Source organism: Plodia interpunctella, chromosome 22 (assembly GCF_027563975.2).
Source record: "Plodia interpunctella isolate USDA-ARS_2022_Savannah chromosome 22, ilPloInte3.2, whole genome shotgun sequence".
Taxonomy (NCBI): domain Eukaryota; kingdom Metazoa; phylum Arthropoda; class Insecta; order Lepidoptera; family Pyralidae; genus Plodia; species Plodia interpunctella.
The window spans coordinates 659,318-677,674 of NC_071315.1; the positions used below are offsets into that span (position 1 = coordinate 659,318).

Here is an 18,357-nt window from a genome sequence, read left to right on the forward strand (position 1 = left end):
CATCCAATACCCGGGCCAATCAGAAAAAGATCATTTTCCATTATGACCCGACCGGGGAACGAACCCGGGACCTCTCGGTTCAGAGGCCAGCACTATACCACTGCGTCGCCGAACTCGACTTTTTTAAGGGCAGCATGAGTCGTGTACGTGACAGTAATCACGACGAATTTGCCGAAATTTCGGAAGATTCATGTGCCGGTGACTGTACATAACCATGATCCATGCATTTGTTGATCTGACCACAGTTCAAGGTCGCCGACTTGGTATCATGTGTGAAAAAAATATTGTGCGCAACTCTTGAAATTATTTTTTTACTAATCAACGCCCAGCCTATACCATAGAAGCTATAAACACGTAATTTGGGCAGTAGCTTTAGGTTATTACGTAGTGCTCAGATATGAAAGGAATTTTCAAAATTCGACCCTTAAAAGGGTTAAAATTGTATGAAAATAACGAATTTTTTTACGGATCTACTTAAAACTTGCCATAAATGCTATGCAATAAAAATAATTGAAACCCGTATTTCAGGATTTCTTAAAATTTGACCTTTAGGGTAGTTAAATGAGGGTGAAAAGAAATAACGAATAATCCCATTCAAAATTTCGTCAACCAAAGATATGAGTTGACAGCTCAGTGGGAAACACATTGAATTCACGTTGTTACTGTTGATGGCTCGAATCCTGAACTTCAATTATTTTGAATTATATCTGATTATCTGTAGAGTGATTAATGTGAAAGTTTTATTATAGTTTTACCCGAGCGAAGCTGGGACGGGCTGCTAGTATATGTATAAGTAAGTACCAACTGATATTGAAAGTCGGTTAAGTGTGACACACACAGAGTTTTTATAATGTCAATTGATAACATGTCAAGCGTTTTTTAATCGTTCTATTTATCCCACTAAATTACAAAAGTGAAATTTTGAAAGTATGTTTGTTATTTCATATATATTATATATTTTATAGTTTTGATAAGAACAGTAGCTAACTTTTATGAAATCTAGATGTTGCCCGGGGCTTCGTTCCCGTGGGGAATTTTGATATAAAACATGGCCTATAAAAAATCTTGGATAATGGTGAAAAAAATTTTTGAAATCGGTTCGGTAGTTTCGGACTTTCGGACATTACCCGCCTCAAACATACAAACTCACAAACGCTTACCTCTTTATAATAATAGTACAGATTTAAATTACCCGTGTTATAGATTTAACCTATGTGCAAAAGTGTTAAGATGTAGTAATATTTTTGCTTCTGACTGTACTGTGAGTAGACACTAAATTCTGGAGTCAAAAATCTAAACTTTACTTATTATTTTGGATAGTTACATTAGTAACTATACCAAGACTAGATAATGTGTGTAGAACATTAACTTTTTTCGACCTTGATGATTAAAACAATGGGATTGTAACTGTCCGTCTGACGAATTAATTGCCACAATTACTCTAAATAAGTGACCGTTAGTTTAAGTTGTGGTGTTTCCGCCCTAGTATAAGGACACCAGGGGGCTTACCATCATCTCTTAACGCGATCCACTTTACGACCTAAACTGAGCTGCATCGCAAATTTGCATCATCGACTTAATGACGACCTCGGTGGCGCAGTGGCAAGGTTCTTGCCACTGAACCGAGAGGTCCCGGGTTCGATCCCCGGTCGGGTCATGATGGAAAATGATCTTTTTCTGATTGGCCCGGGTCTTGGATGTTTATCTATATATCTATTTGTTATAAAATATAGTATCGTTGAGTTAGCATCCCATAACACAAGTCTCGAACTTACTTTGGGGCTAGCTCAATCTGTGTGATTTGTCCTAATATAAAAAAAAAAAAATTCCTAAAGGTTCCTAAATTGAACTGAGTTGCATTGGAATCGTTCTGTAAATGTTGATGGTAGGCCTACGGGGCCCACAAGGCGTGCATAATTCACTAGCATCCCGTCCCGGCTTCGCTCGGGTAAAAACATAATAAATTATACACCTAAACCTTCCTCAGGAATCACACTATCTATTGGTGAAAACCCGCATGATTATCCGTGCAGTAGTTTTTGAGTTTATCGCGAACACACAGGACGCTGTAGAAAGACCTTGTATTATGATATGTAAGGAAGTTTTGTTATAACCAAATAAACGTAATAAAATTTTCTTTCTATCACTCCATAACATACCGTGAATTTCTTACGTGGGCACACATAGTCTAGACTGCTAATAGGCAACAACAGAATTGCCAGGCAGGTAAAATTACAATCCAATCGAAAAAAAAAAAAAGGATATTTTTTAATAAACTTTTCAATTATCCTATTGTCATTATAAAGTTCCTTAACAATTATGTAACTATATCTCATTTCTGCATATATAGTAATAACTATATCTCATTTCTGCATATATAGTAATAACTATATCTCATTTCTGCAAATATAGTAATAACTATATCTCATTTCTGCATATATAGTAATAACTATATCTCATTTCTGCATATATAGTAATAACTATATCTCATTTCTGCAAATATAGTAATAACTATATCTCATTTCTGCAAATATAGTAATAACTATATCTCATTTCTGCATATATAGTAATAACTATATCTCATTTCTGCAAATATAGTAATAACTATATCTCATTTCTGCATGAGATATAGTTACACAATTGTTAAGGAACTTTATAATGACAATAGGATAATTGAAAAGTTTATTTATATTTCCTCAGAAAGCATTATAAATCTTTTTATGGACATATGGAAGATAAATTTATGCCGGTTGAAACAAATAGCTAATTTATTAAATAAATACAATGGAGGAAACAAACAGTTATTCATATTAAATGTTCTATTATGTATTATACTCTCTGTACAGGTAATAGAAATATTTAATTTAGTACTTCCACGAGGTAGATTAGTAAACAAGTGAATAAACGAATATTTACATGTTAAAGCGTGTTATGTGTTTGTTATAACAAAATGCGGTGGTGGTGTAATGGTTAAGACGCGCCCGCCTGTGGATCGAAAGGTCCCAGGTTCGAATCCTACTCGTGCCACATGAGTTTGTATACCAATGTGACTTGCTTCCGGCCACCACTTGCTTCCGGTGAAGGAAAACATCGCACACAGGTTGATTATTATCTTGTGTGTGAAATGGAGAAGGCAATGGCGAACCACTCCATTACTAATGCCAAGAAAGTTGTTATGTGTGTGTTTCATAACACGTAATGACCACGACCCTCAGCCGTGAGGAATACGACTATGAAGAAAATAACAAAATGAGTAATTACTGAATATGTACTTCTAAAAGTGTGAAATTAATGTGAGCGTGATTATACGAGTATATATATTTTTTTAAACATTTTCTGCCCACAGACAACAGGAATGAGACATACCACCATGAAACATAAAGCACGTAGCACGTCAATGCGTGCTCATTCTCTATTCGTACACGGGAGAAAGAGACAGCATATGGACGCTAGTAATATGTACCTGTATGTTTCGTGGTAAACCTTCTAAACCTGGTTTCTGTTGTCTGCTGCGGGCATTATAAACGCTGCAATACGACATTGCGGATTAAAACTGACATCCTACGTGGGGCAAAAATACATTTTTTTTTTGTATGTATATTTGTAACGCGATAACTTTCGAACTGGGTCTGATTTTGATGAAATTCAAAAGGTATGTAGGATCTGTCAATAGATTTTTTTAAGTTCGTGTGGCATCGAAATCGGTTAAGTTGTTTTTGAATAATTCACAATTTTGTAAAAATTTGTTGTGTTCGCGAGGTCTAACTTCGCGGCGAACGACTATTGTAGATAATTCCATAAAGCCGCACACGTTTCGTCGTCTTCGAGTGAGATTCGTAAGAGCTATGCTTTATCTCCTAGGTCCAACATGTCTGCACAACTTAGATCTGAGTATTATCTCGCATTTGTCCCCAGGAAACGGACCCAGTGGACTAGTGACGTCATTCATGCTGGCAGGCAACGTACCATACCTGAAACAGATACCAGACGACCTGCCCGTAGAGGAAATGTTAAAAGCCAGGTAAGTTTCAAAGTTCAGTAAAATAAAATCGGAAACGAGCCAAGCGTGTCACGGTTTTCAGAAAATACGCCTGGTGTGTTGTACAGCAACATACCGTATTTTCTGAAAACTACTAATAATTTGTTTTTTTAAATCGAACTATGTTTCTGTAGTATTCCTTAATTATATGACACCGCGGACTTAAAAAAATATATTTTTGATGACTTAGTAAATTTCCTGAAGTTCAGCGGCGGAGATGCGGACCGAGAACGAGGTGGGGCGACGACAACCAGCACTTCTTGCCAGAATGACGGGAAACCGCAATGAATCCAAAGTTGTAGAAGCAGAAAGGGGAGACCTTCGCGCAGCAGTGGGACACAAAATAGGCTTATAAAAAATTACCTTCGCGCAGCAGTGGGACACAAAATAGGCTTATAAAAAAAAGTTTAAAATCCTGCCGATAAATAATATTGAAAAGGAAGAAGAAGGTTCATCTTTTAAAAAAGAAATTAAACTGACAGTTGTATCCATGTATGATATATTCCAGACTATCAAACCTCCCAGTTGGACAGAACCTATACGAGACAGATCTTCTAGAACTAGCCGAAGGTCTAGAAGGACGCAGCCAGAACCCAGTGCCTCTGCTTGTAAGTAGTCTTTTTTAGTTGAATTTTAATACTTTTACGTAATACCTATGAGTAAATATATATACACATGTTTGATAGCGTTCTTAAGAAGTGAATAATTCAGTTATTTAACGTATTAGACATCATATATCGTATAGATATTAGATATTACACTACTACATTCTTAGTTTATTATTCTGAAATAGTGATTTTTTATAAAGTCCTTTTCCTTGACCGAAATTAACATAAATTAGTATTTTACACACAAATATTTTTTTAATTAACGAAACGACATGTTTACCAAATTTAATAAGCATAGTAGTTTTTTTTAATACGGCCGTTTTCTTCTCAGTTTTCACTGTATTGTTCGTTGATAGATCCATTCAGGTCATCCATTCATTACATGGATTATTTCGTAACGTTACATCATTCTGTTTTATTCATAAATATGTACATTTTTAGTTCTCAAGTGTCATTCTAGTAGCCGTGAACTAATAAAATATATTTCCGTTAATTTTTTTTCTTCCATATTTGTGAATTAAGATACATTTATTTGTTTTAATGAGACGACCATATTTGCATTGATTTAAATATTGTCTTTTTTTCTGTGCAAAAAAAAAGAGAATATTCTGTATGTCATGGTCACGGAACTACGCAATTTTAAGTGGCCAAATGTGTACCAAAATATTTTTTCTTTTTAGCAAAAGGACTATTGTTAGTGTTTTTTAAACTTTATCGCTTTGAAAACCCACGAACTCTTTTTATTTAATGTTGTTGACGTTTCAAGGACCTTACCTAGTCGCCGTGGTCGCAGCCAGACTGGAGTATTTCCGGTGTGAAGTTTACATTAAATAGTTTAGTACATTAAATAAAAAAGATTGTTGCTAAACTTCTTTAATATATTTACCATTTATTAATTAATAAACATGTAATTAATAATATGTAGTACTATTTTCACTATGAAGTATATAGTTAAGTTACCTATATATTAAGCAAGTGGCGGTGACGTAGCATAATCTAATAAAAACGAACTGTCATCTTTAAAAAACTCATATCAAATGGTGACTTGACAAAGTTTATCTTGGTGTCTTATATTGTCAATCACGATTTCACGATATCTGCATTATCTGCTTTTGCGACATTAATCTTGACGCGCTGTTAAGAATGAAGCACTCGGAAAAATCTAATTTCTATTGTGTTTTAAAATACATGTTTAACACAGTATTTATGTGTGTAGAATATTTGTGTCTACAGACGTGACGCTTTTCGGAAATCGAGCTGCAAAAGTTCATGTATATCCTAACTCATTCAGGTACATTTTGAGCAGAACCTCAAACAAAAACTAACATTCAAGACAATGTGCGCAGTGTATTTTTTATATACCTCAATCTTATATACGGCATATAGTATAAAAAGTGACACGCACCATTGATTTATAGCCGCACTCGACTGAAACCAGTTTTTGCGATCATTAGCACGGCCTCTGTGAACTCTGGACAAGGACATTGGTTCACACTGGTCGAGTATTACCTACTTGAATTGTTAATTAATAAATATCTATCATGTCTAGTTAGTTGCAAGCCCGTCAATACTCAATAAGGGAAAAAGAAATAGATAAAACTGTAATTATACGTACGATTTACGAAATATGTAATAATACCATTCGAAATATTGATGTTCGATAAAAAGTAGAAGCTTAAAAAAATACCTGAGATTAGTTTTGGAATAAAACAAGTTGGAGCCAAATTAATATTAGACGATACACCTACTGCGCGAAAATACGCATAGCGTATTGCTAAGAAAGGAACGTGACACGCATGGCGCTTTTATGTGAACAGGAATGCGCGTGGCATGCAGCTGTCGGATAAATCTTACATACGTTTTATTTTCTTTACTTATTTAAATCCTTTAAATCCACTTTATATATAAAAGATATATAAAGTGGATTTAAAGCCGAGGCTTTTTCTACATTAAATTCTTAATTAATTTCTTCTTTATTTTTCAGATGGACAATCTACTAAGGCCATGCGCAGATCTGGGTATTCAAGCTGATCCGCTGATAGAGTGGAAATATGATGTTGAGAAGCAGGTATCTAATTTTAGTTGTTTGTAGCATAACGATTGATCATAACATCACTCTTTTTATTCATTATTGAATTCATTGAGCGAACGAGCGAAGTGAGCGAGTTCTAACATTCTACTTGGAGCAAAAATACATTTTTGTATGTATGTTCGTAACGCGATAACTTTTGAACCATCGGTTCGATTTGGATAAAATTTAAAAGGTATGTAGGATATGCCAATAGCATTTTTAAGTTCGTGCGGCATCAAAATCGGTTCAGTCGCTGGTCCGATTTTGCTGAAATTTAAAAGGTACATAGGATCTGTCAATAGAATTTTTAAGTTCGTAGTGCATCAAAATCAGTTAAGTAGTTTTATTATATATATATATTAGTATTGAAATATTCAAAATTTTTAAAAAACTCTTCAAATTTTTTCGTGTTCGTGACGATCAACTAGTTAATTTAACACGTTGCCTGCTAAAAACACACGTAGCGTGTTTTACCGAATGTAACAGCTATGCGCCGATTACACGCGAGAGGTGATCTCATTATTTTCTTCCCGCGGGTGCTACCAACGCGCAAGGGGTGTTTTAAAAGTTCGACCGCCAGTGCGCCTTTAGTGACGAAGCGTGTTTTCTCTTTACTCCTACGCCGGTGCGGCTTTAGTGACGAAAGGTGTTATTTTTTTTCCTTTGCGCCGGTGCTACGACACACCTCTGGAGTGTTTTAAAAGTACCAACACCAGTGCGCTAATAGTAACCAGGTGTGTTTTTTAAGTTTTCTTTATTTTTTTAGGAATTTAATGTATCCAATCTATAGATCGAATAGAAATAAATAAAATATGTTGAGGAAAAAAAATATGGTTCTTATATTTACAGAGATATTTAAATTCAAAGATTTATATAAGGAGACGTGCTTAGTAATTTAAAATAAAACATCTGTTCTAATGATAGGTAATTATTTGTTTTTGTTCTAGTAAATAAACAGGTTTTTTTTCTTTCGGTTTTGTTTTTGTTCTAATAAATAAACATTTTATTTGTGAAACATGGGGATATGTAGATACATTAAAATGATACTACACATGAAATTTAAATCTTATTTATCAATAAATGTTTACTTTTTTTATCTTTAACATTTTTTATTTTTACATCATTGTCAATGGCACTTAAATAGCAAGTCATAACTAAACACCGACTGCTCCATTAGCTATTCAACAATGACTTCATTGTTCTCAAAATCCAGGAAAGTAACACGTGTAGTTCTGGGAAAATATCGATGTATTACGACCCGTTTCAAAGTATAGGTAAATGATTTTTAAATATATTGCAACTTCGAGCAAAAGCTAAAAGCTAGTATAAACAACTACATAATGGTAAATATCCGTCTCTATATGGCGTTGATTAGGTATGTACCTACTATTCATTTATTTATAAGGGGAAACTGCACCCCGGGGCTTCGCTCCCGTGGGAATTTCGAGGTAAATATTACCCTCCAGATTATTTTCTACCCGTGTACCAAATTTCATAATAATCAGTCTAGTAGATTTTGCGTGAAAGAGACATAAATACGTATACACTAACAAACTTTCGCATTTATAATATTAGTAGGATATAAAGGTCATGAATGAATTCTCATCCATGACCCTTCAAAAAATGTAGCTAGTCCTTAGAATCTTCCCGTAACTATGTACATATTTACAAATATTTACAATATTTACAATATTTACAAAGGTTAAAAAGTCGTAAGTGAACCAGGTACTTAGCTTCTTGAGAAAACGAAACCATATCGCGTTTCAAAAAGTAACACCGCCATCTAAGGGAATTATTAGCAAAATATTTGGATTGGAATTTTACATAAAATAAATCATAAATTTATACTTTTTACGCCAGCTTCACACTTCAAGATATAAATTGCAGCAAGCCAGTTTTAAAGTATAAAATTATTAAAGTTCGTACAGTATTTCCGGAGTTAAGAGTACAAAACATTTTTTCATATAAATTTTCAAATTTTACCATGGGGTCAACTTTTCTAAATAAAAAAGTAGCCTATGTCACACCTGGATGTTTCGTCTGTCTCTGTGGCAAATTTCCTCAAAATCGGTTGAGTAGTTATAATAATCATTATTGTGACTCGAAAATATTTTTTACGTAATTTCCTAAACTTCCTGCCACGCCATCTATTGTTAACAGCAGAACCTTCTAGCCAATTTTCAATTTGCATAGTAGATACCTAATGATTATATGTAGGCTCACACTATCATCGAATCGGACAGATAGCGACGCGATTGTATGAACATTGCCTAGTTTGTAGAGATTTTATTTACTGCAATGAAAAACCAACAATGTAGTTGGCGATTTTGGCGGACATTGCTGCTTTCATCTTGCGATATATAAAAGCTCTCATACGAACTACGCAATGACTTCGGCGATAGTGTAGAGGTATAGCTGGCATGATGTTTATGTCAAAGTTATGTGAAAACAAAGGGTAGTAAAAAGAAATGACAATTTGTTTTTCAATATATTTTAATTTTAAGTTCATTAATAATCAACTTTGGGAGCTCTGTCCTAACTAGAATTATAATCTTAGTTAGTTATCTTTAGTATAAATTGCAAGAATTTATTATGCAGTTTATATATTGATCCAGCTGTGTTCGGAGATATGATATATATACTGTATTGTACTGTACTGTATTCATCATATTCCCGAAAATAGCTAGATCGATTTACAAACTGTGCATGAATTAGGATTGCAATTTATAGTAAAGATAACTAACCAGACAAAATTTTAGTGGACAGAGCTCCCTAATTTATTTAGACGCGCTGCAACGCGACTCTCGGCGGCTGCAACAGTTTTTGACCATAGGTCGTTTATTTCGGCCATTTGGGCGGATGTAAGTGGCAGGCGCCGGGCGGGTGGAAGGTTTTCCACTTCAGGAAGGCGCAGCCGCTTATAGAGGCGCTGGCGACTACGCCCAACAGCCTCCAGATAGTCCAGCGCTGCCTGCGCAAACGCGGCCGCATCATCCTCCTCCTCTTGGGGTGCCGTGCTCCATCTAAAAATAAAAAAAGGATACATTTAATTTTCGGGTAAAAATATGAGTTGATCAGAAACAAAAGTGAAGTAATTACTTTGCGATTACTCCCTAGCACACTAGCGCCACCTCACAAAATTACTAATTTTTTTCAAAATGTAGTTGTATCAGTTGACTAAATCGAAAACAAACTAAATTCCTTTTGGTCTATTGCAGCCACATTGTACTATAGAAAACTATTATACTTTCTACTAAAATTATTTATGTAATGTAGCATAATCATTTTTAATTTTCAATAACAAATAAATGAGATTAATAAAAATGTGAGGTTGCACTATGTAGTGTGCATATAATGTGTGTTAATATTAGTATATGATTTCGAATTTGTGTTACATATATCTACCTAATATAACTCAAAATAAAATAAAAAACTTATTTACACTTTTCTGATAACTGTGAATGTTGTGCCTCCTATAGAAGACCTACATATTGCGATACAGGCTACAGATTACTTTAAAAAACACTTTAGCAAGAAACTTTCAACCGCAATGCTCAATCATAAAACCATTCATTTGGAAGCGAATATATGCACTGAAATATGATTAATAGTTATTGAGCTTGAACAAACTTACTTTCGGCAAAGCCCCCCGGTTAGAGCCCGCCACGCGCGCCACCACCACGTTCCGGCCCTCGTGGCCGCATCGCCACTTGTTGGCAATAATGTTGTTCTGCAATAATTTATTAATAGGTAATATAGCTAGGTTTTTCATTCGAGCTGGTGCATGAGATGGTCATGCACAATGAGGAACACAGACATATACCCAAACAACCTTCTCAAGCTAGCAGTTTCGTGTCATGCCAAAAAGCACAAAACGTGAGTTTTAACACAAACAATATTTTAAAAGGTAGGTACTTATTTGTTATTATAATGCATCTGTGCATGAGTTAGTCGAAACTCGTGAGATAGGTAGGTAGTAAGTTTTAAAAGCAAAACAATCGAGCCCCAAAACCACGCTTTTCATTGTAATAATAGGTACCTGTTTTGATGCTGTTTCGATCCTTGAAAGACATGAAAACACAATCTCTTATTAGATAGATAGGTAGCTCATGTTAGATAAGTAATTCTAAAAATTGATAAGAATATTTGGTTAGGTAGGTACGTACCTCTCGTCCTCGGAAGCCATATTTGCTTTCTTTCTGTTGTCTTTTCCAAGTCTGGAAAAAAACAGCTAAATAAGTTTTACACATCACATAACTACAACTATAGAATAACTACTTTCAGTTATAAATATCAAAAATAAGGTAGGTAGTAACTTACTTCACAAAGTATCTCACGCTGCCCAAGCCACGCGTAGAAGTAACCAAACCAAGCCACGCACTTTCTGTATTTGACGTATCCTGACAACAGAAGACCTACTACTACTAGACCGCTGATATGACAAAAAAAATGGGACACGTTGATACACGAATATTGACAGTTTGTGGTGAACATATGACCAGGCTTCTTAGTTAGTGATGTGGTGATGTAAACTTAGTCTATAACCAATCATACTCTGATATTTTTTATACAATAAGGTAATTTAGATTAATAACATTTTGAACATGCTTGTATTTAGATTTGTTAACTTTATTTTACTCTGAATTTTTTATCCATGTAGCAAATATGTTCAAATCAAGTTGGATAGCGGCGCTCTATATAATCTCCATAGAATTGATAATCCGTCCGACCCTCAAAAAAAATGACATTGACAGGAACTTCGTGGTTGTACACTGGGGTGCGGATCTTCATTTCGGTAAATGCTGTTTTTAATACTGAAAATGTTTTTTAAATGCAAAAAAATACATAATGATAATGATGACGATGATCTTGTAAATATTTATTTAGTAATTTTCTACAATTCTTATATTTTACTGTCACGCCACCTATCGTTTAGCAGCAGAACCTTTTCACTAATTTTTAACAAATACAAAGTTCCAATATACCCAGCAGATGGAGTCAGTTAAAACGCGCTGTGTTTTCGTGTGTTCATCATCATGTGTGTAATTTTCTTGTGTTATTCAAAATGAAATAAAGTATGTACCTAATAGGCAATATTACGCAAAGTTCGGCGCAGATCTACTGGTACAACTTCGGTAAATAAACATGCTAATGGTGGCAAAGAGCGCCAATTTTCAATATAGTTGAATATTTACGACCAAATAAGATTCTTCGCAATCGTGGTGCGTTTAAGTTTAAAACAAAAAACGAAGGATTTCATAGATTAACAGCTAGTATATATTTTCTTAACATATTGAGTAAATAAATAAATATTCCAATGTCCCCGGCAGATGGCGGTGAACGAAATTAAAACTAGCTATGGTTTCGTTTGTGTAACAATATATACTCTCTTTAAACAGGAGTCTGAGTTAATGTATATAGTTGTAAATATTAATGAATTTTTGAGAGGTGCAGGGATCTCACGTTTCTGGGATCACCTGATTTCCATGCACCTCTCCATATAAAGGAAAAATAAGTAATTACTTATACACTCTACTTCAAGATGTTTTTTTCTTCTATGTGCTACCTATACAAAAAGACTTCACTCACACATCTTCGCGTGTTCCCGGTCAGCGTAAAAATAAACCTAAATTTTGAAGATGACTATGATTTTACAACCGGCCGCCTTCTTGACGTTAACCCTTCATGGGAAATCGGTTACTGCCTATCAGTTGCCAAGGCTTTGTGTCCCTTAATCACGTCGTACGATTTCCATGGGAGAATATAGAGTGGTCCTATTATAGGGCGGAACCAACTTACGTATTTTACAAGCTTATTATTATACTATTTTTCAACCTGTTCCGTTGTCTGTCTGTAATTAAATCTTGCAAGTTAAATTTGATCCACTTTCTGATTGCTGAAACTTTACGTGCATGTATGTTAATTTAGGTGTGTTATTCAAACTGAAATGAAGTATGTACCTAATTACTGTATATAATTATAATTAATTAAATATGGAACTAATAATTAATTAAATGAATTAAGTTCAAATTTTAATTCTGCACCTGCGACTAAACAGCTAGTATATTCCAATGTCCGCGATAGATGGCGATGAACGAAATTAAAACGCGCTATGGTTTCGTTTGTGCAATAAGTATATAGTCTCTGAGCAGTAATCGTAGTTAACTGTAAATAGTAGGCTTAAGGTTGATTATATTTATTACCAATGAATTTTTGAGAGGTGCAGGGATCTCATGTTTTCGAGTCGCCTGATTTCCATGCATCTCTCCATATATAGGAAAAATAATTAATTAAATTAGTTATGGTAGTACTATAGACATAGAAAAAAAACCATTTTGACGGATGTTTTTTAAGATTTGACTATGATTATAAAGCCGGCCGCCTGCCTGCCGTTTTCGCCTGTAGTATGATTTCCTCAGGAGGGTTGGAGTGGTGCTATTATAGGGCGGAACCATACACCACAACTTCTAACTAACGTATTTTACAAGCTTTTGTTTACTTTCACCAGTCCCGTTTGTAATCAAATCGTGCAAGTTAGTCCGGTTTCCGATTGAGCTGAAATTTTACACGCATGTATAAATCGGATGACCATGCAATATTATTATGACAAAGAGCTGATCTGTTGATGGAGCTGGAAGGTGGCCATAGGAACTCAGTAATGAGAGGACACAACCCCATCGAGTTTGGGCTCGTTTGATTCGTCTTTATGAGTGCTTTGAGACTATATGGTACCAAAAGCCTGATGATGGAGCTGGAAGGTGGCCATAGGAACTCCGTAATGAAACGACACAACCCCATCGAGTTTGGGCTCGTTTGATTCGTCTTTATGAGTGCTTTGAGACTATATGGTACCCAGGGCCTGATGATGGAGCTAGAAGGTGGCCATAGGAACTCCGTAATGAAACGACACAACCCCATCGAGTTTGGGCTCGTTTGATTCGTCTTTATGAGTGCTTTGAGACTATATGGTACCCAGGGCCTGATGATGGAGCTGGAAGGTGGCCATAGGAACTCCGTAATGAAACGACACAACCTCATCGAGTTTGGGCTCGTTTGATTCGTCTTTATGAGTGCTTTGAGACTATATGGTACCAAAAGCCTGATGATGGAGCTGGAAGGTGGCCATAGGAACTCCGTAATGAAACGACACAACCCCATCGAGTTTGGGCTCGTTTGATTCGTCTTTATGAGTGCTTTGAGACTATATGGTACCCAGGGCCTGATGATGGAGCTGGAAGGTGGCCATAGGAACTCCGTAATGAAACGACACAACCCCATCGAGTTTGGGCTCGTTTGATTCGTCTTTATGAGTGCTTTGAGACTATATGGTACCAAAAGCCTGATGATGGAGCTGGAAGGTGGCCATAGGAACTCCGTAATGAAACGACACAACCCCATCGAGTTTGGGCTCGTTTGATTCGTCTTTATGAGTGCTTTGAGACTATATGGTACCAAAAGCCTGATGATGGAGCTGGAAGGTGGCCATAGGAACTCCGTAATGAAACGACACAACCCCATCGAGTTTGGGCTCGTTTGATTCGTCTTTATGAGTGCTTTGAGACTATATGGTACCCAGGGCCTGATGATGGAGCTAGAAGGTGGCCATAGGAACTCCGTAATGAAACGACACAACCCCATCGAGTTTGGGCTCGTTTGATTCGTCTTTATGAGTGCTTTGAGACTATATGGTACCAAAAGCCTGATGATGAAGCTGGAAGGTGGCCATAGGAACTCCGTAATGAAACGACACAACCCCATCGAGTTTGGGCTCGTTTGATTCGTCTTTATGAGTGCTTTGAGACTATATGGTACCAAAAGCCTGATGATGAAGCTGGAAGGTGGCCATAGGAACTCCGTAATGAAACGACACAACCCCATCGAGTTTGGGCTTACTTGGTTGAGTACTTTGATATTAGATTGTAACCAGAGTCGATTCTCAACAAGAACACTTTTAAACGGTTGGCACGAACTTGGGGAAAACATAAAAGCTTGTCCAAAAATGTAATTTTTGTAAAAATTTATTTGATTTAAGAAATGAAAGGATAGACTATAATAGTATTGTATAAATAATGTTATATTTGGATAAAAATTGCGCACTGATAAACAATTTGTTCGATGTTAGAAGTGTCTGAACAATGCGTTGGGGGTGTAACAATGTGCAACCATACAAAAAAGTAACTCTAAGAAATAGTGTGTAATTCTAAGAAAATTTTGGCAATTTTATGGCATATATGCCATAAAATATAATTTGTCGAAGTAACACGTGTTCATTTCTCAGAAAATTTCGGCAAATTGTATTTTATGGCGTACATGTCATAAATTCTAAAATTTTCTTAGAAATGCGCACGTGTTACTTTACTCTATTTGGAGAATAAAGAATAAAAACCAGTCTTATTGATGTAAAGCTACTAAGAAAGCAATATATTTTTTGGGATAAAAAAATAACTTTCCAATAATTACAGCAGATTAATTTACCTGATATTGAAAACTACTCACAAATTGATGATCACGAGAAATTATTAAATTGACTCGATTTTTTTTTCAATATTCCTGTATTTTCTCGCTAGAATACTACATAAAAATACTATGTAATCTATAATAAATCAGAATAGTTTGAAATGTTCCAGTCCAATTATCTCGGAAAATATGACCCCTGGGACATTTTTTCTCTAAACATATTTTATTCATGATAATTTGCTTTATCGATTGGGATACTTTTTATTCCTGAAAACGAGAAGAAAAAAAACACACATCTGTTTGAAATGAGCATATTCGTAAGGTTTTAAAATTACGCTCGTCGTGTGTTGTGCGCACTGGCGATACGGAATATTGGGAACACCGCTGGCGTGGGCGAAGCGCACTGCCGTTACGGAACATCGTAAACACCGCTGGCGTGGGTTGGCGCACTGTCGTTGCGAAAAATTCAACACCGCTAGTGTGTTTGGCCGCACAGCTGATGGGAAACTCTATTTGTCGCTACGCATATGCGCAACACACGCATCGCGCGTGGAAATGCGTCACAGGGGCTTAGCTCATAATATTGTTAGCGGTCAACGTGTTAAAGTGTATGTTAGCATCTTTTGTATGTTATTTTCATATATGTTGTTTGTTTTAAATTTGTAGCTTTTTGAAAGATACTATATAAGTAATTTAAAATTGGACGTGAAAAAGTGTTTGTAAAGATCTAAATTTCTGAATTGACTTTGAGTAAACAAATCTTTTGAAGCAAGTTCGTCTATGTCTACTTGTCTCATACAAGTTGACATTTTCCACGTTGCTTCAGTTCCAATGTCAATGGTAATATTGTGATAAGCATGAGGTAATGGGCTCCCGACGAGAGAACTCCTGAATAGTCTGCACGAACATGATTTATTATCACGCGTTGAATGCAACAAGATCTCTGACTACGTAATAAAAGCTTATATAACAAATTTGTAAAAATGGGGGCTACTATGAATCATAAAACACGTAGCTCCTCGTTTCGTGCTCACGTTCTCACTTTATTTATACACGATGTGGACACGATATGGGAAAAAGGGGACTGCATGTCCTTGTTACTAACGTGCTACACGTTTATATGTTTCGTAGTGATCCTTCTTATTTATATATTCCTACTCATGTAGATGTAATGTAGATTAATATAGTGTATCTAATTTTATATATGATCTGTCCCTAGATCGATCACATAGTGTTGGGTCGCGGTCCGGCGGGCGGCGCGTGGGCGGGGTTCCCGGCGGGCGTGCGCACGCTGTCGCCGAGCGCGTGGCTCACGCTGCCGCCGCACGCGCCCGTCTGCGGCGACCGGCTGCCCGCCAGCGCCGTGGCCGACTACTACAGGCGGTACGTGAGGGCCACGAAGCTGAAGGTAAACATTTTACTAATTTTGAATCTCACTTTCAGTCTCTCGGTGCCTATTCTCTATGTTTCAAGTTCTTTATCAGGCGAGCAAACCAGCGAGTTGAAAATCGTTCAAGTTGTCGCCCTGACCGAAATCGATCGGACATCATCATCATTAGGTGTGAAGTGTTGGAGCTCAGTGCCTGCTTTCTTCGGTCATCGGCATCCATAATTGTCGTAGCTGGAAAAAATATAAAATACTAGCTGCGCCCCGGGGCTTCGCTCCCGTGGAAATTTCGGGACGAAAAGTACCCTATGTCCTTGTCCGTACTTCAAACTACATGTATGCAAAATTTCAAGAAGGATTGGTTGTGTAGATACAGTGTGGGGAGGTAACAAACAATTATTTTCGCATTTATAATGTTAGGACGCGGCTTATAATCTCCATTAGCACGCATATTTTATATCTTTTCCAGCAATAAAATTAATCGAAAGTAGTGTAGAATGAGTTGAAAAATATCTAAATGATTACCGTAGGCTACAGATTTAGTTAGATACAGTTGTCATTGAAAATTCTTCGAAGAAAAATTATCTCTGTATGTGAACATAAAATGACGCTAAAAGTTTCCTTGTTGTTTCCAGCGCTACTTCCGCAACGGAGTGGTGGTGACGAGCGTGCGCTGCGCCCCGCGGCCCCTCACGCCGCCGTGTTCGCGGGCGTGTCCTCTGGCTGCCGTCTACTGTGTCGCTGGGTAAGATAAGACTGTGATATATACTCAATATACTAGCTGCGCCCCGGGGCTTCGTTTCCGTGGGAATTTCAGGATCAAAAGTGTCAAGTGACAAGTCGTTTAGTAGATTTTGTGTGAAAGACTAACAAACATATCGTAAAAAATATGTTTTATCAACAGTTTCGACAAATCAGAAGGCCGTCCGTTCCGCTACCTGTGCCGGCGTGTGGTGCTGGCGTGCGGCGCCGGCGACCGCCCCAATACCCTCGAGCCGAACATAGCCAAATATTCATTACATTCGTTGGCCGATTTCCAGACGGCTTTGCAGAATTCTGAACCATCTGGTAAGTTTTTTTTTGATAGAACTGTTTTATTTAAAAAAAAAAATGTTTTATCTTTGTTTGTACCTATTAAATAATGTAAAAACGAGTTTATAATAAAAGGCGCCTGGCGTATCTTTTTAAAAAGTAGCTTTTTTTTTTTATTTAAACTTTTATGTCGGCCGCAGCGGTCGAAACGCTCTGCGAAACACTCAAATAGTCACGTACCTTTTTTAACCGTGGACATCTGTCCGGAGCAGAACCGCCGGTGCTGGCGGTGGGGTCGGGCGTGTCGTGCGCGGACGCGACGCGCCTCAGCGCGCGCGCGGCGCGCGCGGTCGCGCACGTGCACCGCGCGCCCGCGCGCGCGCTCGCGCGCCTCGAGCCCGCCCTCTACCCGGGCTACTACCAGGTATGTCTTCTGATATCAACCTGTTCTATCCACTTTAAACCGGTTTAAGTGGTACATACGTAAAGAATGACGTTCATCTTCATTAAATCTTACTACCGAACCGGGAACATAAAACATTTATATGTTTTAAAGTTTATTTATTTATTTATTTATTTATTTATTCATTCATAAGCTTAAATCTATCTTTACAGTTTTCACCAATGCAATAGACAAGCATCCCATTTCAATTATTATTATAACTTATGATATACAAAGCCGTTCTTATGAATTCGCTCATAGAACATGAAAACAGGTCTATTCTTTCTTTCAGTTGTTCGATTAAAATCATATTTGTTAACT

General features: G+C 36.7%; 2 protein-coding genes across 15 annotated transcripts in view; one reads left to right on the forward strand and one right to left on the reverse strand.

Moving 5' to 3' along the window:
* Positions 1–18,357, forward strand: part of LOC128679901 (oxidative stress-induced growth inhibitor 1-like) — a 51,860-nt gene that overhangs the window by 32,369 nt on the left and 1,134 nt on the right. For 3 of the 4 annotated variants that reach the window (XM_053762398.2, XM_053762399.2, XM_053762400.1), the window contains 7 exons: positions 3,916–4,021; positions 4,548–4,647; positions 6,632–6,715; positions 16,395–16,583; positions 17,198–17,307; positions 17,467–17,630; positions 17,867–18,018. In XM_053762398.2, coding sequence (XP_053618373.1) covers positions 3,916–4,021; positions 4,548–4,647; positions 6,632–6,715; positions 16,395–16,583; positions 17,198–17,307; positions 17,467–17,630; positions 17,867–18,018 — 905 coding nt within the window. Of the gene's footprint in view, positions 1–1,835; positions 1,949–3,915; positions 4,022–4,547; positions 4,648–6,631; positions 6,716–16,394; positions 16,584–17,197; positions 17,308–17,466; positions 17,631–17,866; positions 18,019–18,357 lie in introns of all 4 variants that reach the window. The other variant, XM_053762401.1, reaches the window with a different exon arrangement.
* Positions 8,406–15,779, reverse strand: LOC128679903 (uncharacterized). 11 transcript variants are annotated; one of them, XM_064436720.1, is made up of 5 exons: positions 11,039–15,779; positions 10,885–10,935; positions 10,758–10,779; positions 10,353–10,448; positions 8,406–9,741 (listed from the first exon to the last, which is right to left on the reverse strand). In XM_064436720.1, the coding sequence occupies exons 1-4, from the start codon at positions 11,210–11,212 to the stop codon at positions 10,372–10,374; spliced, it is 324 nt and encodes a 107-aa protein (XP_064292790.1). In that variant the 5' UTR covers positions 11,213–15,779; the 3' UTR covers positions 8,406–9,741; positions 10,353–10,371. The 11 variants fall into 8 exon arrangements, 3 of the variants coding, with proteins under 3 accessions (XP_064292790.1, XP_053618379.1, XP_064292789.1); XR_010370216.1 differs by lacking the exon at positions 10,758–10,779; XR_008405789.1 differs by having other exon boundaries at positions 10,885–15,779.